This window comes from Diadema antillarum, unplaced genomic scaffold (genome assembly GCF_040938485.1).
Source record: "Diadema antillarum isolate AM-2024a unplaced genomic scaffold, OU_Dant_1.0 seq00000339_RagTag, whole genome shotgun sequence".
In the NCBI taxonomy this organism is placed as follows: domain Eukaryota; kingdom Metazoa; phylum Echinodermata; class Echinoidea; order Diadematoida; family Diadematidae; genus Diadema; species Diadema antillarum.
In genome coordinates this window covers 245711-267717 of record NW_027271352.1, presented here as the reverse complement: position 1 = coordinate 267717, position 22007 = coordinate 245711, and the positions used below count along the sequence as shown (strand labels likewise).

Below are 22007 nucleotides of genomic sequence, written 5' to 3'. Positions count from 1 at the left end.
ACATGGTGTTGAAATGCAGTGGACAAATGATTCAAAGTTGTGTTTTCACCAGAAACAAGGTTTTAAAAGTCTTATTTTAAATGCAAACCTGTGATTTGAAGCACAGTTTGTATGACATCATAGTTGTGCACCCCCTGTTTGACCAATTATCTAATTGCTGGGGGATAAGCTGTGCATAATGAGATGCACAATGGCACCGTCCGGGCGAGCCAGAAGCATGTTTGGAAATGGAATAAGCTGTTATAAACGCTCCTCTGTCAAACCATGTTTCAAAACCATGTTTCAATTGGTACTCAAAATCTTATTAAGGCAGCTTTTGACACTTGCCCAAATGCTAATACTGGCAAGTGGGAAGATACTGCCCTGTGGTCATCAGTTAATTACTGTAAGCAATGACAAACGCTTATTATGAGTGATAATATTCACTTTAACCCATGGAGGACAGGCTAATTTTTCTGTTTATATCATATGCATTTCCCATAGACACCTGCCCTAAGTATACTGGGACTCGTCTTCAACGGGTTAATAGTCGGTGCATTGTGGTGGCATGCAGCTAAATTCAAGTGATGTTAGTTTCTGTTTTTATCAGATTCTGTAGATAGTCATTGAGTGCTGAGAGATTAGTTAATGCTTCAGATATATCTAAAAAAAAAATGCATAACTCATTCGCATGATCAATTAATATCCAGTCTTGTGAAGTGAATGATGCTTTGCATTCCATTTGGGTTTGGTGATTAATTTGAGCCTGCCATGTTGACCTGGGCATCAATTTGAACTCAGAAAGACTTAATTTCTAATTGAAAACGATAGCTTCTATCTACTGCCATGGTCACTTTGTAATTCTACACTTACTAAAGTCCTTTTTCATTTGCTTAAAGGTGCTTTTTTTTTCTGACCTTGTTTGTTTTACCATGTACAATAGCTGTTTTCTGATCTTGTAGTGCATGGGACAGTGGAAGTGGAGTGCTAGCTGAATACTATTTCATTTTCATAAGCTATTCTTGTCCCTCCCCCCCCCCCCCCCCATTATTAAAAAGGGACAGGCATTGGTCTGTATCAATTTGAAAGCCAGGATCATCCCCCAGTTGCTCATTTTCAATGCATGTCATGCAAGAATTTTGTCTGACTGTAGCAATTCAATGCTTGTGGGATGCCATTTTTCATTGTTGTGTTTTTCTTTTATCTTGGCAGATCAATTCCAATTTTTTTCTTTGTCCTTTGAACAGTGTGCCACTTTATTGCGACAGCACGATTGCTCCTGAGTGTCACATTTCTTGTCTCATGATTTTAATTGGTGTTTCTATGGGATCAGCTGTCAATTCACACTCTCTTTATTGCTGCTTTTTGTATTTCAGAGCCAAGGAATTGTACTGTCAGAGGCGCAGTTTGCAAGTAAGTCCCACAGTGACCAAAAATCTGGCCAGATCTTAGTGTCCTTAGCTCTCGTAAAGTTGCATGCGAGTAGTCTAGATGCTTGAATGCTGTGCAGAAACCTGTTCTGTGCAGTAAAATTTGTTTCCTAACAAAATACTGTTGCATTGCCACTTTGATGTTGAAGTATCATGCTAACATTATAACACACAGTTTAGAGTCCTAATGATGTATAAAGGTGATCTAAAGAAGATTCATAGAAGTCTTATTTTATGGATAATTCCATCATTGCCATGATTATGTTGTACCATGTATAGGATTGATAAACTGACTGACAATCTGCTCATACACTTCAGAAACTTATCACCATCGTTTCACAGGTAGAGTGCATCATGCAGGGGAGGCATGATATTCAAATTTTGTCACAGTCCAAGGAAAAAAAAACTGTGATTGAAATACAAGTGGTACAGTCAAAGCTGTCTATAGTGGCCACCCAAGGGAGATGAAAAATTGACTATTATAGACAGGTGGCCACTATAGACAGGCTTTTTAACATGCTTTCTCTCTCTGAGGGAATTGTTTTTAGTGGACGTAAAATAAAGGCAGGTGGTCGCTTTAGACAGGTGGTCACTAACACAGGTTCGACTGTAGATGCAACGTGTACTGTAGGTTTGCATTGACTGACAGTGCAACCACTGCAAGTCCAATCAAGGTACCAGAGCAGTAGGTAGAGAAAGTTACAATGTACACTCAGTGGGCGTGGTGCTGCTGGTAGGCAGAGTACGGAGTGTCTGGGGAGTGGTATGGGGAGGCGGTGAGGGGTGGTAGGGGGAGGCGGTGAGGGGTGTTAGGGGGAGGCGGTGAGGGGTGTTAGGGGGAGGCAGTGAGGGGTGGTGGTAAAGAGGGTAGTGGTGAGGATTACAGGGAGGTTAGCCCTACGCAGGATTACTGCTTCGAACTGTTTAGTCAAGTATCTTGTTTACAATGGAAAACAAGTGACCATTACAGCTGTACATAGATTTAAAGGCCTCCTTGAGCATAAAGAGGCTACAGTGTTACTGTGAAATGAATCACATGCACATACCACCAGAAAGGGTAGAAAACAAGCTATTATCAGTGATTAGTCATAAAAGTAGGTCCACATTTAGAGTCTTGTTTGTTTGTTTGTTTGTTTGTTTTTAATAGATTTCCAAGGCTGCTTGCTTTAGTTTCCTTGAACTCTGATCATATTTTTGTCGTCATATGCACAGTTATGTTTTAAAGGAAATGGAGATTTTGAAGTGCATACTTTTTGTTTGAATGCAACTTTTTCAGGCAGTTTCTGAGAAAGAAATTTAAGTACCAGTTAATATCTTAGAAGAAAAATAAGTTCATGTGATAATTAGGTCGTGTATCTGGAAAGAAAAGTTTATTAGTGTGGAATTATCAAGGTGATGTTTGCCCCATTTACTATAAAAGAGACTTGTGAATTGGAACTTACAATGACTTTTTAAATTCTTTTCAAATATCAACTCTTGAAGATTTATATTTAAAGCTGTGTGCATGATTTTATTATTTTTCCACTTATTGATAGTATCCTCTTTTCATAATGACTTTGCTGTTGTTGTATTGCTTTGGCATAATGGTGTTCAGAGCTACCAAGTCTCACACATTTTGCGTGAGACTCAAGCATTTACGGTCGGTCTCACGATCTCATGGCATCCATTTTTCTCAAGCATCGGGTGAAGTCTGCAATTTGGGCCAAAAATAAGGAGCATAGCTCAAAGGATTAAAGTGATAGTTGCAATCGAAGGCATATTTCCCTTTTGTCTTTCAAAATTAGTAAAAAATAGTCACTTAAGTATGTACCAGATCGCATCATTAAGAGCTAATAATTTGAATAAGCTCCCTACCATGGGAGGGGGGACACCCCCTCCCCCCCCCCCCCCCCCCCCCCCCCCCCCCCCCCCCCCCCGTTCGCACGCGCATGCGCGCGAGCGCCGAGACGCCGAGTCATGAAAATCTCACTCATAAAAGTTTTTTGAACTTGGCATCTCTGGGTGTTAAGTGTGCATGTGTAATGACTCCCATAGACCACTGAATGTGTATTGATTGCCCTGAATCAACATCTTTCACTCCATTAACAAAAATCTGATTATCGTCCCCTGCAAATTACTTCTCTTTTGTGGAAACTCTTTAGCTGACCCACTTGGTGCCACTATTTTAAATATCATTACTCCTATCAGAGGGGAAGAAAGAGAACCCGTATGACTACTGCACAACCTCAACCCTAGTTGTTGGTGAATGAAAGACTTCCTCTGTAACAAGCACATGTTTGAGTAGAAAGCAAGTTAACGCCCAGGAGATCAAACAGTCCTCACACTATTTCAGAAGAACCGATAATTGGCTGGGATATTCAAATAAATGAGCAGAATGTGGAATTAATAGACTGGTGCTAAGCTATGAGCTGTTTCAGAAAAGTTCTGTGCCTGCAAGAAAAGGAGGGTAGGTAAGTGAGAGAAATAGGTATTCTCAGAGGGATCAACTTGTGGCACAGTTATAAATGAAGCTTTAGCACCGGAACGTAAATACATGGGACAAAAAGGCAAGCTTGATGGAGTCTTACATTTCAAGTCTTTTTCACTTTTAAGACTTGCTAGTCTTATTTCAAGACTTAAAGTAGGTGTTATTCTAAAATGTAATAGTTGGCATGGTGGTCATTGAACTGCATGCCATCAAAACTTTATCTTTAAAATGTCAAATAGGCTCCTGGATTTCCTTCTTTTCTTTTCTTTAAAATTTTTTTTTTTTTCACTGATTCTAAGATAGACCTCTTCTAGGAACCATACAATAGAAGAGATAATACTGGTTTAACAGGTGCTTCCAGAATACTTCATATTGATATACTGATATATTTTTTAAGTTACACCAATGAATGATTGTGCACTGGGATAAAATTTGTGGAGAGAAATTTGTGGGGGGAAGGCCTACCAAACAGTGCGCTGGAAGTGTATTTACATTTTGAACAGTTTTTGGGCAGTGAGACGATAGGATGCTGTCAAAGAAATGTATGATAATAATCCGCCTGAGCTGATGAGTAGTGATTAGCCATTTATCTCCCTTATTTAACAAAACCTGCTCATAACAGACAGTCGGCATACTATGACATAACAACTGTGGACTTTAGCATGGCTTTTTCTGCAGATGATAATGTATTTCATGAAAAAAAAAAGAAGAAGAAAGGCTGCCATATTTTACACATGGATCTCCTTGTAATAAAATGGAATTTTTATATTAGTTTGTCCATATGTATGAGATTTTGAAAGTGATTTAATATTCTGCATCTATAGGAGTTCAGTTTGGGGTTAGGGTGGAACTTTTGTGTAAATGTGCATCAAAGCTTTCTTCACACACCTGAATATAGCAGCACTCTAAAGATAATTCTGACATGCAGTTTGTGTACATAGTCACACAACCATGAATAAAGTCAGGAGCTGTATCGCAATCTGTGTCAAAACGAGTTTACAAATAAAAATGTCTTCATACAAGTTGCATAGAAAATAACTGGAGTACTACTGTATATTGGAAAAGGCAAATTAGAAAAAAAAAAACCATGCAGTTTTGATGCAGAAAAAGAACTGATTGATAGAGGGAAATCTAATCTTTCCCTAAAAGTAATTTTTCTGGTCAGCACAACACAAATAAACATAAATATAGGCCACAAAATTAATGTAGACACTCTTGTCTACATTTTTGAGAATCTGCAGGTTCCCCATAGTTATACGAGCTGATGCCATAGATACAAGGTTCTGGTAAGGAACAGGTTAATAGGATTGGAGACTCATCAGCGTACAGCAGAGTAAGGATTGCTTGGTGACTCATTATATTGGCTAAGCTCATACACAAGAGTTATCATTATATCAGTTTTTGCATCGCGATGCAAAAATTAATCTTATATGCCCCTGTTCACACCAACTAAAAAGTTCACTCGGTTCTGAATGAAGTGCTTTCAATCTCTAGACTGCGAATGTTGGAGCAGTGACCGGAGCATAACCCTGGGCATCCTAATGTGGTATCAAAAATGCCAAGTTACATTATGAGATTAACAGAAATAATGGTGTGTTTGCATGCTGTTCACACACGCAGTGAAGGGCAAATTACCAAGATAAGAGATTTGACAAAGAAATCAAACTAGTCCAATTTTTGCATTGCAGTGTGTGTGTGCATGGCAATCATTAAATCTTTTTTTTTTTTTTTGCTTACACACCAGAATTAATGGTTTTTGAAATGTGTTTCAAAGAGTGATTTTCAGAAACCATAATTTTTTACAGTGTGTGAATGGGACTTATGTCAGCTCTGTCATTACCATTTGACAATGTACACACTCAAGATCTATGCTGATCAATGGTACTTGAAATTTGTCACAAGGGGGCATAAAGTAATTATCGTCTTTGTTTGATACTCAGGTTGCATTTATCTAATGCATTTGAAACCACACGTAACGCCATTCAAAATGGATTTTAAAATATGATTAACTCTCTCTTGAGTTTATAATATGCAGCCTCAATGTTCATTGTACTGTATTCCTTTGGTGGTGGACATATTTGCTGACAAGCAATTCTTTTCTAGTAGACCTTTGCTGTAGTCGTTATCGAATATACTGCTTTGGGCAACGAACAAAATTTTACTCTTCGAAGAACCAAATTATCTGCTGATTGGTTCCCTTTAATGTTTTCACCCTGTTGTTGTTGCTTTCACCAGTACAGTATGTACTCCACATATTGATTGTACTACCAAGAGTGAATTATGTAAAGAGATGTGTGAAGCAGACATTGGTTTCACTGTTCATTCCTTTGATGGCCATATTCCGGCTCAAAAAGTATTCCACCTTTATCTTTTTCACCAAAAAAAAAAAAAAAATTAAACTCCTCACCACTATTCTTTTCCTTTTTCTTTTTTTTTTTTTACAGAAGGGGGCTAGGGTTGGAAAATGGAAATAACTTTTTGTTGGAATATAGTCCTGCGAATGATTACTTCTGTTACATTTTTCTCTATCTCGTGATCTCCATCGCTTCCTCATCCATTGAAGACAAAGGAACCTAGCAGGCATGATGTTAGCTCCAGATAAAAGAGACGTATGTTTACATAAAGAATGATATTGAAAGAGATAATTATGGTGCAGAAAGACCGCAGGGTCGTATCAATGGCATGAATCAGTTTAAAGTACACTGATAAGTCATGTGTGTCAAATGGCAAAGCTCTCCTGCTGTACAGCCATCCATCATATATGAGGGATGTGAAGAGATGAGATTCTTTCCTTCTAGTACTAAAGTGAGCTGGTGGTAATGAACTTAAAGGTGATCTAAGGTGTATCACTACTTCACTCCATTTATCACAGATTTAACAGGGTGCTCTGTCCAAGGACTTATAATTTTGGTTGTTTGTGGAGGATGTTGTCATTACTCAGGCATTGATTTGTCTCAGTTCTATGTTTGTGTAAGGCCGTGTTTATGCTTCCCCTTTTCGGGCCAGAATCAGCATTTTGAAACGTGATTAGTGCAAAAAGCTGATGCGTTCATGCTCACTTCGATAGAAACGCTGATTCAAAACGCCGATCCAAAACGCAGAAAAAGGTGCGTTTACGATCGGCGTTTCTGACTAATCACGTTTGACGGGGAAGCATAAACGCAAAAGCGTTTCTAAACGCGTTTAGAGTGACGCCATGTAAATACCTTTCCGGTTCACATGGAAAAGCACGCGCCCGGCCAGCCAGCTACCCTGGCCTGTGCAATTTTCCCATGTAGGCCCTACTGTGTACACGCATGTCTTTCCCAGCTGCTCTCCCAGGCCAGGCCACCAATTGCAGCGCACGCCCCAATTTGACCTGCCTCTGCTGAGGTCAGCGAAGCAATCGCAAATGCTCTTTCCGAGGCTCGAAGAAAGTGAGCATAAACAGTGCTCCCATGAACGGCGTTTTGAATCAGCGATTTGAATCAGCATTTCAAAACGCTGATTCTGCCTTCGCAAATTGAGCATAAACACACCCTAAGTTGTACATCAATGAGTTTTCACAGATTATGTTGCTTAAGTGTGTCTAGGTGAGTGATGGAAGTTTTGTGTCAAAGTTGTATGCAAAAAAAAAAAGAAAAAGAAAGGATGATATGAATGCAGATCAGGGCTTTCATCTATCAATTTATATCTTTTGTCATTGATAACAAAGAACATTTTTCCATGCTTCATTTACTTGTAGGCACACTAGTGACTACTAAGATCTATTGCTACAGCTGAAATGTTTAACTATGGAAACCAGTGGGCAGGCCTTCCTCCTGGTGAGAGGCAGCAGTTTCTCATGTGCGCATAATGCGCACTCCATAACAAACAGGACAGGTCACCGGAAGTGTGTGCTGTGTTCACATCGAGACCATTTTGCGTCCTTTCATGATGGTCTCGTGCAACCTTTGGACGTTGTGTTTCCCTCGCTAGGCTGTCTAGCGCGATCTTTACCTCAGACTTGCACCAGACTCACCCCAGACTCATGTTAGATGCTTTTTGCCATGACCATAATACAGCCCCCATCATCTGAGGTACACAAACACGCCTGACTATAGACGGAGGTTGTACAATGTTTTGGGGGACTCTAAATGGGGTAGTAGACACCCCTCCATCCTCCGGCTCCCACAGCCATTTATCATCATCCCAGGGACCGCATCCATTGACAAGGTGTCCATTGTCTTCAAATGGGATGAGAGCCAATTCATGATGTGGTCTCATTTCATTATGACTGATTGCCCATCTTTTCAACTTCATCATACCGGCACATCTTTTGATTGACGAAGGATCGGATGATTCAGGTTGTGAATATAGCGTGTAAAAGGTGGATGCATTTGTGTTGCATGATCTCTATGCTTTCAAAGGTTAGCATAATTTTTGTCTGATGGTTTGACTTTGAGCAGTAGTTCAGAAGAAAGCAACTTGCATGTCATAAGTCACAGAAGGGAGAGTGCCTCTTCCTTTAGAAGTTCAGATATGGGTGCGTTTATAAATCTAAAATTCTTCTGCAGGCAGAATCACGATCGTAATATGTGTTCGAGGCATTTTGGTGTGATAGATAAACCCAACCGTGTTTTCACACATGTTTAAAAAACGCTAATTTGAAACGCCATTCAAAGGGCATTTTGAAACATTGAGACCATGATCGCCTTTCTGAGAGTAGATTACTGGTATTGAAATAAAATGCTGTTTTGACACGCATTATCATTTCCGAGCTGCCAAGGTCACCTTCCATGCAGTATACAACCTGCAGGTTACAACACGGGCCTCAGTTGACACTCTGCTTCTTGGGTCGAACTGCGCAAAGCAGCTGCGCAGTAACAACACTTGAATTGGGATTCAATGATGGTTAGATAAACGGGCAGCACCTTGAGAATCGCATTTCAAACCACGTTTACTCGGGCAAACACAATTCCAAATGCGTTTTGAAACATTATTCTCTCTCTCAAGTTAGATAAATGCAGTCTAAGAGCCATGTATCAGCTATAGCTGAAACTGCTGATTGCATGGTAAAGTGCAAGTGCAGCTGATTATGTTGTTCAGTATTCTTTAACAAAATTGTTTCACACAAGGAATAGAAAGAGCACAAATGTTTAATAGTCAAGGCATTATACCATACATGTACATTGAAGTAATCTGTCCTTGATGATTTCCATAAAAGACAAGCATGAACACCATCCAAACTAGTCTATTCCAAGCTGATATGCCTACAGATATGCTCTGTTAAAAATTATGTCAACGAGACAACTTCCTTGCTGTTAGCACACGTGCACCCACTGAATAAAAAGTAACAATGAAACAAGCTCTGATAGGAACTAACAACATAGCCATTGTTGAGAGTCCTCTCATGTATTCATTGCAAGAGAAGGGAGCAGACAGTTTGTTGCATATCAAAGGCAGAATTACCAGCAGGAAGGAAGCTCCAGTAAAAAGAGGGTCCACAGAGGCCTCCATCTGACTTGGAATTTAATACTAAATTTTGCTACCAGCATTCAGCAGTAAAAATAGAAATTTGCGGAGCTATATTCGAAGAAGCATGAGCATGTATTTCACTTAGGGTGGGATTTCACGGAGCACGCGAACGATTTGCGAAGGATGCGAATGACAAAATCCAACATTCGGAAAAGTTTTTCTCCGAATGTATTCCGACAATGAAGCCGAAAATTATTCTTGCGCAATTTGTGCGAAGTTCCCACGACGTATGTGCGATTGTCGTGTGTATCATTGCTAAAGTACAGCATGTTACGTACACGAAGAACACGCGACGGAAATGCGAACAACGAAACATTTTCAATAATCATGGGAGAAAATGTAGCAAGGAGAGGTGGAAGCAAGAAAAAAATCAACTCAAAACAGCTTTCTTGAGTTGATTTTTTTTTCTTTCCTGTATTTCTCCTTTCTTTTTCTCTCATTTCTCTATCGTGTGTTTGCCTACATTTCCCCCCCCCCAGGACGTATCTCCACTAGTAAAGCATTTGATCTTTTTTTTTTTTTTTTTTTGCAGTTCCTCCAACACATAATCTCTATAGTTCAAATGAAATTTACATACTTAAGATTGATTTTAAGTGTATTCTGCGATTTTTTTTGTATATCAAATATTCTTTCTCTTTGCTAGTCTTTAATTTCTTTTGTTACTATAGTTGTTAATAATTGTTCTATGTTTAGATGTATGCTACGATTTTTATTTGTAGAAAACGTACAGGGCATACATCCCCCAAACGTGCGCTAAACGTTCGCGAGAATGTCTCAAAAGGTACGTGAACAGTTTGCTATTACGTCGTAAAATGATCGGAAAAACTTCGCAGATTTCGCGTAACATACGCGAGACATTCTCCGAAGTTTCGGAGTCTGTTTTGGGTTTCACGAACATTTTGCGAACATCGCGCGTGTCTTGCGAAGGTCTTGCGCATATGACGAAGCTTTAAAGACACTTTCGAGAACAATTCACGAGCAAATCCCAACTAAGTGTGCGGAAAAGGTTCGCAAAAAATTTCAAACTTTTTTGAAATTCTCGCCGAAGTAAAAACGACATTCGCGAACAGTTGACGACGCTTCCGAACCCTCACGTTTGTTTGGCGATCTTTTGCAGACTACAATGCGAATGCTGGATTTTGCCATTCGCGTCATTCGCAAATCGTTCGCGTGCTCCGTGAAATCCCACCCTTAGGCTTATTAGCTCACCTGAGCCGAAGGCTCAAGTGAGCTATTGCGATCGCTCTTTGTCCGTCGTCCGTCGTCCGTAAACTTTTTACATTTTCATCTTTTTCTTGTGAACCCCTTGACCGATTTTCACCAAACTTGGCAGGTAGCATCCCTAGGGGGATAGGATCTCAGTTTGTTCAAGTGGGCACCATACCCCACCTGGGGGGCCCTCAGTGGGGCCCAAACCCCCCAAAATTAAGGAATCTTAAAAAATCTTCTCTAGAACCAGAAGTGATAGAGCTAAGTTAATACTATGAATTAGTACATTGATGACTGTAGTTTCAAGTTTGTTTATGGCGGAATCAGGGGTGCCCCCCTTGGGACCCAGGGGAGGGGGGTGGGGAGGGCCGGGTCCTAATGGGGCCCAAATTGTACATTTTCATCTTTTTCTTGAAAATGCCGATATGAATTTTCACCAAAGTTGGCAGGTAGCATCCCTAGGGAGAAAGAATCTCATTCCCATCAAATGGGCACCATGCCCCACCTGAGGGGCCCCAGGGGGCCTAAATTTGGACCAAAATTGTACATTTTCATCTTTCTCTTGAAAACCCTATCTCAAATTTTCACCAAACTTGGCAGGTAGCATCCCTAGGGGGATAGAATCTCAATTCCATCAAATGGGCACCATGCCCCACCTGGGGGCCCCAGGGGTGCCCCCTCCTGTAAGGAATCTTTACAGATTTTCTCTGGAACCAGAAGTGATTGAGCTAAGAGTCAGTATATTGACGACTGTTGTTTCAAGTTTGTTCATGGGAAAATCAGGGGTGCCCTACCCCCCCCCCCCCCCCCCCTTGGGACCCAAGGAAGTGGGATGGGATGGGGGGGGGGTCCAAATGCTGGCCTAAATTTTCATCTTCTTGCTGAAAACAACATAATGGATTTTCACCAAACTTGGCAAGTAGCATTCCCATGGGGATAAGATTTCAAAGTGTTTGAATGGGTACCATGCTTTCTTTGGGGGCCCCAGGGGGTCCAAACCTCCTAAATTAATGAATATTCAATAATATTTTTCTTTAGTTCTAATCAAAAGTGATAGGGCTTTAAGTTCTTTTTTTTCCCCCAAGCTGCATAATCCAACATTCTATCACAGTGTACTTGGTTGGTATTTGTTACCAGTGTGATGGTGGAATATGTAAATGGATACCATGCCCCCACTCTCAAAGCTACCCTCATCATAAGTTTCCAATATTCTCAGGTAAGAGTCTGCAAGAATGCATGGAAGGTGAACTTGCGATACTCAGGTGAGCGTGTGACCCCTGGGTCTCTTGTTACCTGTGTCACCGCTATTTTACACACTCCAAAAAACTCTTTGCAAGCATGAGATGATTTATGTTGTTAACGACTGTCTATTCATTTCATCTGTTATTGTCAAGCAAGATCCATTAATTTTTACTTTTCTTAATTTGTGAGCATATCACAGTTCTTAATTTCAGAATAAGTGATATTTAAAACCTACATGGGTGTTATCTGAGGCAAAGACCACTGAATAAAGAGTAACAAGTGAAAAGAAAGAATATCACCTCAAGAGGTTTTGAATATTTTAATGAAATAAAGTTGAAATGTAGGCATTTACTGTGAAACATGATATATTCGCGGCACGAAATTTTCGCGAATTGGAGCTAACAGCCTTTTTCATGGCATGAAATTTTCGCGAATTGCCTCTGGCATTCAATGCATATAGTGTAGACAAGAAATTTCGTGTGCATTTGATTTCGCGAATCTTGGCACTCGCGAAATTGGCGAAATTAGAATGCACGCAGAGATTCCTTGTTTTACAGTATGCAGATGCACCTTGGAAGTGTACCCTTTAACATGCCTGAAGCTACCACCACCATTTTAAGGTTCCTTGCAACAACGTTGTATATTATCTCTGGTCATAAATGTCAACTTCAGCTGTTCCTGAGTTTTGTGCAGCCAGAGAATGAAAGAGAAAGAAGAGAGAGAGAACATTATATACAATGTTGGCAGAACTAAAATGACTGATTAATGAAACCACTTAAAAGAAAAAAGGATGGGCTGCTGTGTGGGGAAGGGGCTTTAGTGTGATTTGAAACTGGCAATGTTAAACCATGGAGCCTTATATAGCTCCATGGTTAAACACACACAGTCAAACATTTTAAAACTCTTTGTAGCTCCATGGTTTCAGTGAATATAATGTACTGTCCAGTCACTAGTTCTATGTAAACTGAAGAACATAATAAAGTCTAGGTTTAGTGCATGGACAATGGTATTCTTTTATCAGTTATTGAATGACAACCACACAGTAACCTGCCATGAATTAAAACCACAAGACTTGCCCGCAGTATAATGGATTCAGCAATTTTTTTTTTCTTCTTATTCCCAGCCTCAGTCGTTTCATTATTTTGCTTGAAACCTTAGGAACAATTGATTTGCTCTTTGTGTAGAATTCTACAGGCTGATAAATTTCTTAAGATTTTATTTCCATCAGCCCTTTGCCCACCCTCGAAGGGGAAGAAAAGCTGTTTTTTAAAGTCTTTGAAGATTTAAGAGGGTAAAGACCCAAGGTTCCGCATGGTAGAAAAGTGGAGGAATGTTCCTTGTGTTTGCAGTGTAATGTTACACAGAATAATGTGAATTGTATGTGCCTCTTTTTTTTTTTGGGGGGGGGGGGAGATTATGTGATCATGTTTTCTGACAATGATATGGTATTAAAAATTTGATAAATTGCAAACGTGTTGGAAATGAGAAGGAAGAAAAGAGAGGGAAAAAAAGGGAAATTTCAATGAATGCAGATGTTGCCCAAGTGAAGCACAGCAGTACAAGAAATTTGTGTGAATGTTTCTTGTGTGTTACATCAAGCAGTTTTCCAGGTGCAGATTTCTTGATGAAGTTTCTCTCTTATATAGTGGTGAGAAATACAAACAGCCTAATGAGTCATAACTTCAAACAAAAGGGGGCCAACAGGATGTTACATTGTAGTTGCTCTTGATGTTGATTTGATGCTGATGCCTACCAAACAGCTAACCCTTTCATCACTGCAGAAGTGGCCTTCCCTAAAGAAATTTGTATTGCTTGACTTCTGATTTCACATAAGAAATTCTTGCCATGTTATGAAAAAAGAAAAAACTGGGGTCATCTGGCTAACATCTCTCTGTGCATAACAAACCAAAGCCACATCAAAAATCTGAACTAAACAATGATAATAATGATATGTCACAGTCAGTACAAGCCTAATACTGTGCAGTGACTGGAAGAACTCTGAAGGAAGATCAGATTTGCCTAGATGGTAAAGTTCACATGAATTATTTGATTGATTGCTTGTTATTGAATTTCAGGCATTATTTGCAAACCCTCTGAACTTGAGATGAACACTGTGATTTCCCCCCAGAGATTGGGCAATCTATCAAGAGTTCTTAAAATGTGACCGGCGACAACGGTTCCAGGCAAAAGTCGGGCATTTTGAAAATTCATTTTTTCACTGAATCACATTGCCCATTTCCTAAGCTTTGCATTGATATAAGACACTTGCATTCTTCGGCACCATAAGTGGGCATGGAAAGCGAAATAAAATGCACTTTTTAAGTTGTTAGCCTGACAAAATTGCGAGAAAACGGGATTTGAAGATTCACCTCTTTCTCAAAGACAATCTCCGAGCGGCGATGCGAGGTGAGAATCACCCATCCGTACAATGGTGCCAATCGATGTTAAGCTCCGCCTCTAGCAACCACATCGCCTTCTGATTGGCTCACTGAGAGAGTCAAATTTCCCGGGCATCCTTCCTAGCAGCTCAGCGTATGGAGCCAAAACACAATGCGGTTTGCTCGGGTTTGTTTTACCATTACGTCTTTCAAGATGGCGGATACGATAATTGCACGTATGGTGTACATGTGTATGGTGCACGCATTACGCAATGGCATCCACACGCCATGACCATGCGCATATAACAGGAGCGGGTGGCGCATCCACACATTTACAAATCGCGTTTTCATTGTTGTTGATTTGATTTTATCATTGCCGACCCTTTTGAAGACAGATAAATGACAGTGCTGGCAAAGGTAACGCTTCCTGTTTGTTTTGCTTTTACAAGCCGTGCATATGTTGCCTTGTTTGGTAGTGTTAATTGAGTATATGAATATAAGAACGACCCAAGTCCATGGATGACCATTTCAAGTAAACTTAAAAAAACGTCATATTTTTTTTTTATTTGTCCAATAATATTCTATTTAACTGTGATGGGAAGGCAACATTGTATATACAATTTAGAACATATATCATTATGACAATTAACATTTACATTAATTGTGGAGAGGCCATTTTGTGTGATGGACTTGGGTCTTTCTTTGATTCATATGGACTTGGGTCGTTCTTTGATTCATATACATGATATTCTGCTATAGAGATGAGAGAAGGACGAGAGAGGGCGCTATAATATGAATGTAAGAACGACCCAAGTCCTTCATGTTTACATTCATATAAGATTTAACTCATTTATTTCAGGCACTTCCGGGGGTAATTAGGATTTATCATTTATACACAAGATGAGTCCATGCATAAGCTACAATTTCCCATGTCAAACTAAATTTGACCAAAAATTGGACTTGGGTCGTTCTTATATTCATATACTCAATTATATTAAAACAAACAAACAAACACGACTCGTTAGTTTCGTGCGATCTTGATGTGTAGTATTTGGATATAACTGGTTTCATGTGACCTCTCCTTTCCTCTCATCTACCTTCCCATGAGTCAGTCTGCTGTCATAATTTTTACTACATGTACAAGTTGACTATTGGTTCTTTTTTTCTTTTCACACGATTACGTACATGATATTTGTTTCACTTCCGTTGTCGAACATTGCGGTAGAATAGTTTGAATAGAAAGGCAAACGAAGAGCACGCACTACAGCGTATAAACCACCATAGCAAGAACAACGGAGCATGTAATCACATGCACGCGTGGACAAAGCATTCCCCAAACGCTGCAACTGGTGTCTCCGAAAGCCGAATTATGTAAATGTGCGTGACGCACGAGCCAATCGCATGCGAGACCTTGCGCCGTAGCAACGCTGGGGATATTGGCGCGGCATTCGAAAGAAGCTCGAAACTGACGAGTGCGATCCAACATAGGGTGCTTAAAATTCCATTTTCGATAGGAAAAACGTAGTCTTATGCTACGAAATTTAGTGTAGATGTAGAAAACATATCAAAGATTCGATTTCTGCAAAAAACCCAAATCGAAAAAAATAATGGTAAAGATCTTTGTACCCCGCCTAGGAGGAAATTTGCTATTGCGACTTTTGCCTGAAACCGTTGTCGCGGGTCACAAATGCTCTCATTGTTAAACGGTGATTGATGCCGGAACTGTATTAGAGATGTCGCTTTATAGCTTGCTCTCAATCTTGTGCCTGTGTGTTGGCCCTATAGTCATTGGTTTATGTCAGTTCTTCGATTCAAACACACTGGAAACATTCATTAAATTCAACAAACCTCGATCCTGTCAAGCAAGGGCTGCGTTGTTTCTGTGTACCAAATAAAACTGGCTCCTCATGCTTTGCGACACTGAGAATATCATGTGTGAATTGAAGAAAAAAAATTGGTCTCGTCAGCAAGCAGCAGATGGCAGGCTCAATTGTATGAGGTAAACACTACCTGTAAATGGAAACATTTATGTGAACAAAAAACTTCATGCTAACATTTCCGACATAGATTTATTTATTTTTTTTAATTGGGTATTGCAGCTTGCACACTGTATACGCTGACTATTTCACAAGGTTTTTATTTGCACAGATTTTGTGAGTTGGGTACATGCTATTTGCAAATTTAAACACATGCAAAAAATATTAATTCTGATCCAGATATGAATGTGCAGTGCATGATACATTTCTCTGTTTAGTGTGGTACTCCACAATCTCAAATTTAACCACTCATGAAGTTATCAGGAAGTCGCGATTTGTGAAAAATTAGACTTGCTAAATATATGGCGTATACAGCACATGTGCACATACTCAGGCTTGCCCAGGGTCATGCTCCAGTGATACTTTATCTTTGCATATCAGTCTGGAGATTTTACAGAGACTCCAACCCCAAGCACCTTCTGATCTGGAGATTCTCCCGCCCGAGACCCCTAGCAAACGGGAGGCTCCAAGTTGATGTGTACGAAGTGCGAAGTTCCTGGGGTTCTAGATGCTCTCTGGTGCTATCTAAGGCTTATTTTTTCAACATACGATAGTAATAACTAAGAAATCCTTTCCAACGGGAGACACAGAGCCAGGGCGGGAGAAATCAAATTTCAAACGGGAGAACGGGAGATTTTGCAAAAAATGGGTTTTCGGCGGGAGATCTCCGGTCGAAAACGGGAGAGTTGGAGTCTCTGGATTTTAAGTGCTTCATTTGCAGCCAGGGGATTTTTTTCCGTGTGTGAACTGGGGCCAATAAAACCTGATAACCCCTGTTGTGTGAAGCATGGTTACAGAGACAGTTTGTAAACCAATTTCTTTGATCTACCTTTTATAGTTTCTTTTTTTTTTCTCCACAGTTCAATGACCGTCTGGCTTCTGAGTGTGCAACTATTGTATGCCCTTATGTCAACATTGAACTTGTGGGAATTCAAGGGTTCCTGTACAAAGAAAAACAAAGACAAGTCTGCAGTTCTTAAAAAAAGTGGGATTCAGGGCAACAGTTCAAACGTTTCAAAAGCCTTGGTGTTTGTATACATTGTGACTACTTTGCTGATGTTTGTAAGAACTAAATATCTCATAGAATGCACAGAGGGTGAAAGGAATAGAACACATTTGGATGCATTCATGCATTTTATCACTTTCTCAAAGTCTGGAGAAATTTTCACACATGCTTTATATTTAAGTCAGGATAGGAATCTCTTTTTCCTCTACAATCAGGTGAAATTGTCCTAAAATTTTGAAATAAAACTAGTCAGTAGTAGATTGCAAGAGTGCATTGTCATAAAACATTACCTTGGAAGTTTTGAATTTACCTCCGCCAGCTTGTTTTCTGCATCTAGAGCTCATGCATACACTTCTTGTTTGTGTTCCTCCTATTATTCTTGTATCATTTTTTAAATGATCACTACTTTCTGTTTAGACCATTGGAAGTGGACATCGTATTCAAGTTAACTTTTGGAAGAAAGTCAAATCACATGCACAGAATGGAAGAAATTTCATGAAAAATCATGTGTCAGATATTAGAAAGTAAGAATCTTTTTGTTAAGTTACCATTTTTTCCACCAAATAGTGTTTTTCGACGTAACCACACTATCAAATTGGAAGTGGCGATAACATCATTACCTCAGACCTTTGATTTATATACCAAAATATTACAGAAATGTATTTTCTTTTTGTCTAAATGTAGCAAATACTACCTCTGTAAAGTCATTGCTGCCAGCTAATTGCAAGACCAAAATGATTTGATATGAGGGATACAAACGATTTCCATACTTAAAAGTCAGAATTAGGAGATTTATTGAAGATTCATGTACAGTGAAGGTCTGTTGGAAACCTGTCAGGTAATTACATCATCATTGACATCATCACTTACAATTTGGTGTTTCTGGCTGCTTTTTGATGTCACTTTTATGTGAAAAAAAAAATGTAAAACTTTGACATTCCATTTTTATTTGCTTAGTGTAGGTCAGATGTTGATGCAACCTCTTTTATCCTGTCCATCTATCTCAAAATTGTAATTGTATGGAATTACACTTTGAATAAATGGTCATTGATCTGTGGTCATATCATCATTTTTTGATGACATATTTTCATGTTATAACCTTACTTGCAAAATATTTCAAGAAATTGTCAGCTTAGCCCCAGATTTAAGAAATGTATTAATGCATTCTTCTTCGTTAAGTTCAATTCTATTCAAATCATACCCATTAAGATGAGTCATACAGCAGTATATGAGCAATAAGTTCAGGGTCCACATAATAAGGGAAGAAGTCAGGGTTGGGGGGGGGGGGGAGGGGTTGTCAGTTTTGGTTCATGTCAACAAATGAAATTATCTCTCTTCATACTGTACATGTGAGTTGTACATCAACAGAACACAAGTGATTAGTAGAGAGTACCGGTAACCTTTGTTTGACAGTGAGTAACCTATGAATGACAGTGCTGTGCAAATAGGCCTGCCCTCAGTGAACCTGAACTTGAATACGGAAACTCACACCTAGTCTGATCTCAGATAGCTGTTTTCCATTCTAATCTAAATCAAAAAAAAAGAAAAAAAAGAAAAGACTACTATAGCTTGTGATGTCACATGAGTACAACGATATAAAGAAAGAATAACGAAAATTCAACATATTTCCATTTTTCTCGCATAATAAAAGAACACTCGACTTCTCTCTTTCAGAAGGCGGGGGAATAATATTACCCTTACCATACGTCAGTAGCAAGTCGAAGAAATGTGCACTTTATTCAAAAAGTAAAGTTTTGTGAAATTCTCTTTTTATTTTCCTTATATAGTTGTACGTATATGACATCATACACTGTAGTAGTCTTCTCTTCCAGCAGTGGTTGAACGGATTGTCCAATTTTCCCCAAACTTTCACTGATGTGTTCTACTAATATTGCTGCATTCTCTCAATTCAATGTATATGAAGGTGGACTTGTCCTTTAATTCTCTGGCATATTCTTGTCTTGTAGTGGTAGAAATGTGAGTGTCTGGAAACAAGACTACTCTTCTCTCTACTAAAGGAAATGTTGTGGTGTGATAGTAGAGGTGTGTACTCCTCTTTTCCATTTGCCAGTAGTTGGTTATCGACAAATCCAGGGCCCTGTTGCATAAAAGTTGAGATCAAACATAAGTCAGAAAATCAATCATAAATTCTCTGAATACTCAATTCTGATTGGCTGATATCTGACAGTTTACATTTTATTTTCTGATTTATGTTTGATTGCATCCTTTTGCGCAACAGGGCCCAGGTGTCACACAATGATTGGTCTTCAGAAGGACCAAAAAATTAAACATTAGCAATTACATTTATGGAGGCATAAATGTTTTATACTAGCTGAGTTTGTTTGTTGTTTGTTTGTTTTTTATTTGATGTCTGATAGCAAATTGTAACCAGATTTTTGCAAACCAAACCAAACCTTCCCAGATCTTATTTGGCCAATTTGAATAGTGAGTAAGTTTCTTCCAACAGTTAGTAGTTTTGCTGTCTCCAGTCTAAAATGTACAATGTGTGTGTTTCCAAAGTGGAACTTAGCTTTGCATTCTTTCTGCCGACATATTGTTCTGTCTTCGGATTTATGTGTACGGATCTTGCAGCATGTGATGGTACGTACCTACTCCTGCAGGCATTTTCACTGGGAGCTACATGTTCAATTGACAGGTCATTACATTTTTGTCATTCCAAGCCGTCCGCTTGTGTCTTCTATCATATTAAGTTTATTTTTTCTTCAAATTATATGAAATAATGTGTTTGAAAAATTAAAAGTTTATCTTAAATTGATGTTACAAATCAATGGGTTTGATATAAATGCCACTTGCTAACCTTTGAAGCAAAATGTGCAAATAGATAATTTGTACTGAGTGCATTGACCACTAAGTTTTGCTTACTTGGCAGCCCAGGATAGAATGTATGTATGTGTGTGTGTGTGTTTAATAAACTCCTGGCAAGGAGACTAATCTAATTGGTGAAAAGCTTGTATCTATAAAGCATGATAGCAAATCATTTTACAAAATGAATTTCAAACATAATACTTACTTTATTTTGTGATGTGAAACCCCTGAATGTCTCTAGCTGGTCTCTTCAGAGCCAGTCAGGGGACAAAGCCCTTCTACCTTGAACTCTTTAATGTACTTTCACTTTCAAGGCTACTCAGTGCAGTAGTGTGATTAGTCTCTCTTCCAGGTGTTTGATTTTTTGATATCCTCTAATGATACCATGATCATGCTTTATGTTGTCTTCAAATGAAGCATTTTACACACTACTGTGACAAGAATGAATTTTTGATTTTTTGGGGGGTACCACAAAGAATGACTCACACTCCGAATTGACATGGCCGCGACTGGAGGCAAAAATCAGTCAGCTATGTTCTGTCAGATGAACCTATGTGCCTATCCATGCATGTTGATAGCAGTAATGTGCCAATCAATTTTATTGGCATTTGGTTCAATTCTATCACTTAGCTGTGATGTTTGCTACACAAACTCACTCAGTGACTGAGGTGTAGCAATGCATGAATCCCCTGTGAAGGCCACAATTTATAGATAGTGGCCATTAGTAGTATGTATGATTACGTACCGGTACGGTCAATTTCTGGACATTTTGTGTCAGTTGACCAAAAGGGCACATCAGCAGATGAAATGTGCTGATTGGCGAAGAGTGCACAGTGGAGGTCACTACCAGTATCATCCACTGTCAGCCATGACAATGGATGTTGAGAGTTCAGTGAGAAGATGACACAGTTTATTCTTTGGGGACAGGAAATCCTCTTGTTTGTATAGTCGAGGAAGAGCTCTAGCTAGACACCAGAGGTCTGTGGGGATTATCTGATCTCCTGATCCGCACAACATCCTCCTGACCAGACAGGTGAGTGGTTGTCTCAAGTTGGCCTCTCGTATCCATGGCAACTCACACTCAGAGTCTGGTCTCCTCAGCAACTACAGGTGTACACTATGCGACTCTCACTGTCAATGTCAACTGTGATCAGGATGAACTCAAAATTCTGTTGGCCTTTGTGTGAGACGATCCCAGAAGACGAAGCTATCTATAAACTGCCCCCTGTTGACCCTCACTTGACCGGCAGTGCAGTGGTCTTCATGATCAGGGCTAAGATAGATTCAGTAAGGCAGTCAAGGTCAAGCTGTTTTCCTGATATATTTCAGGTCATAAATTCACATCTTTAATGGTTTATTAAGGTTCTTGGATCCTTCTTCTTGATCCTGTGAATTTCGTGTTGACAGATTATACTTTATTTCTGTACGATCAGATAGTGAAGGTTTTTGTTTAATAGAGACCCTATGACACGTGTAGATGGTGGGAAGCACAGACTACACTAAATCTATTGTCATACATACATGTTGTATGAATGAAGGCTGGTATGTTGATAGTAATCATCTAGTGTAAGATAATGGCAGGAATTAATGCAGCCTTCGACGTCTGTCTCAGAGTTTTATTGTAATACGTATTGTATCAGTTGTAAATTCCTGACCTACAAATATTCCATTAAATTGCCAATAGAACTGCAAACAAGCCCTACAGTCTTCAATTATTCATTATTGATCTGTCCTTGAATGAGGACTATCATTCTGTTTCATAGTAACATGATAGTACCAGTGAAAGTGATCGGCTGATAGAATGCATATTGGGAAAGATGAGCCATCAGAAAATTACAGGTGTACACTGTATGTGTAGGTGTAATGATATTTTGAAAATTATGTGAAGGTAGAGAGAAGTAGAGTGACATGGGAGTATGCTGCTACATGTATGTAACA

General features: G+C 39.3%; 1 protein-coding gene across 2 annotated transcripts in view; it reads left to right on the top strand.

Moving 5' to 3' along the window:
• The window catches only part of LOC139730850 (neuronal-specific septin-3-like), a 94012-nt gene that overhangs the window by 6531 nt on the left and 65474 nt on the right, over window positions 1-22007 (top strand). Inside the window, exon 2 of one of the 2 annotated variants that reach the window (XM_071641723.1) lies at window positions 1356-1392. The exons of the other annotated variant lie outside the window; for it this stretch is intronic. Within the exon in view, the coding sequence (XP_071497824.1) occupies window positions 1356-1392 (37 nt within the window). The remainder of the gene's footprint in view (window positions 1-1355; window positions 1393-22007) is intronic. 2 annotated transcript variants of the gene reach the window in all.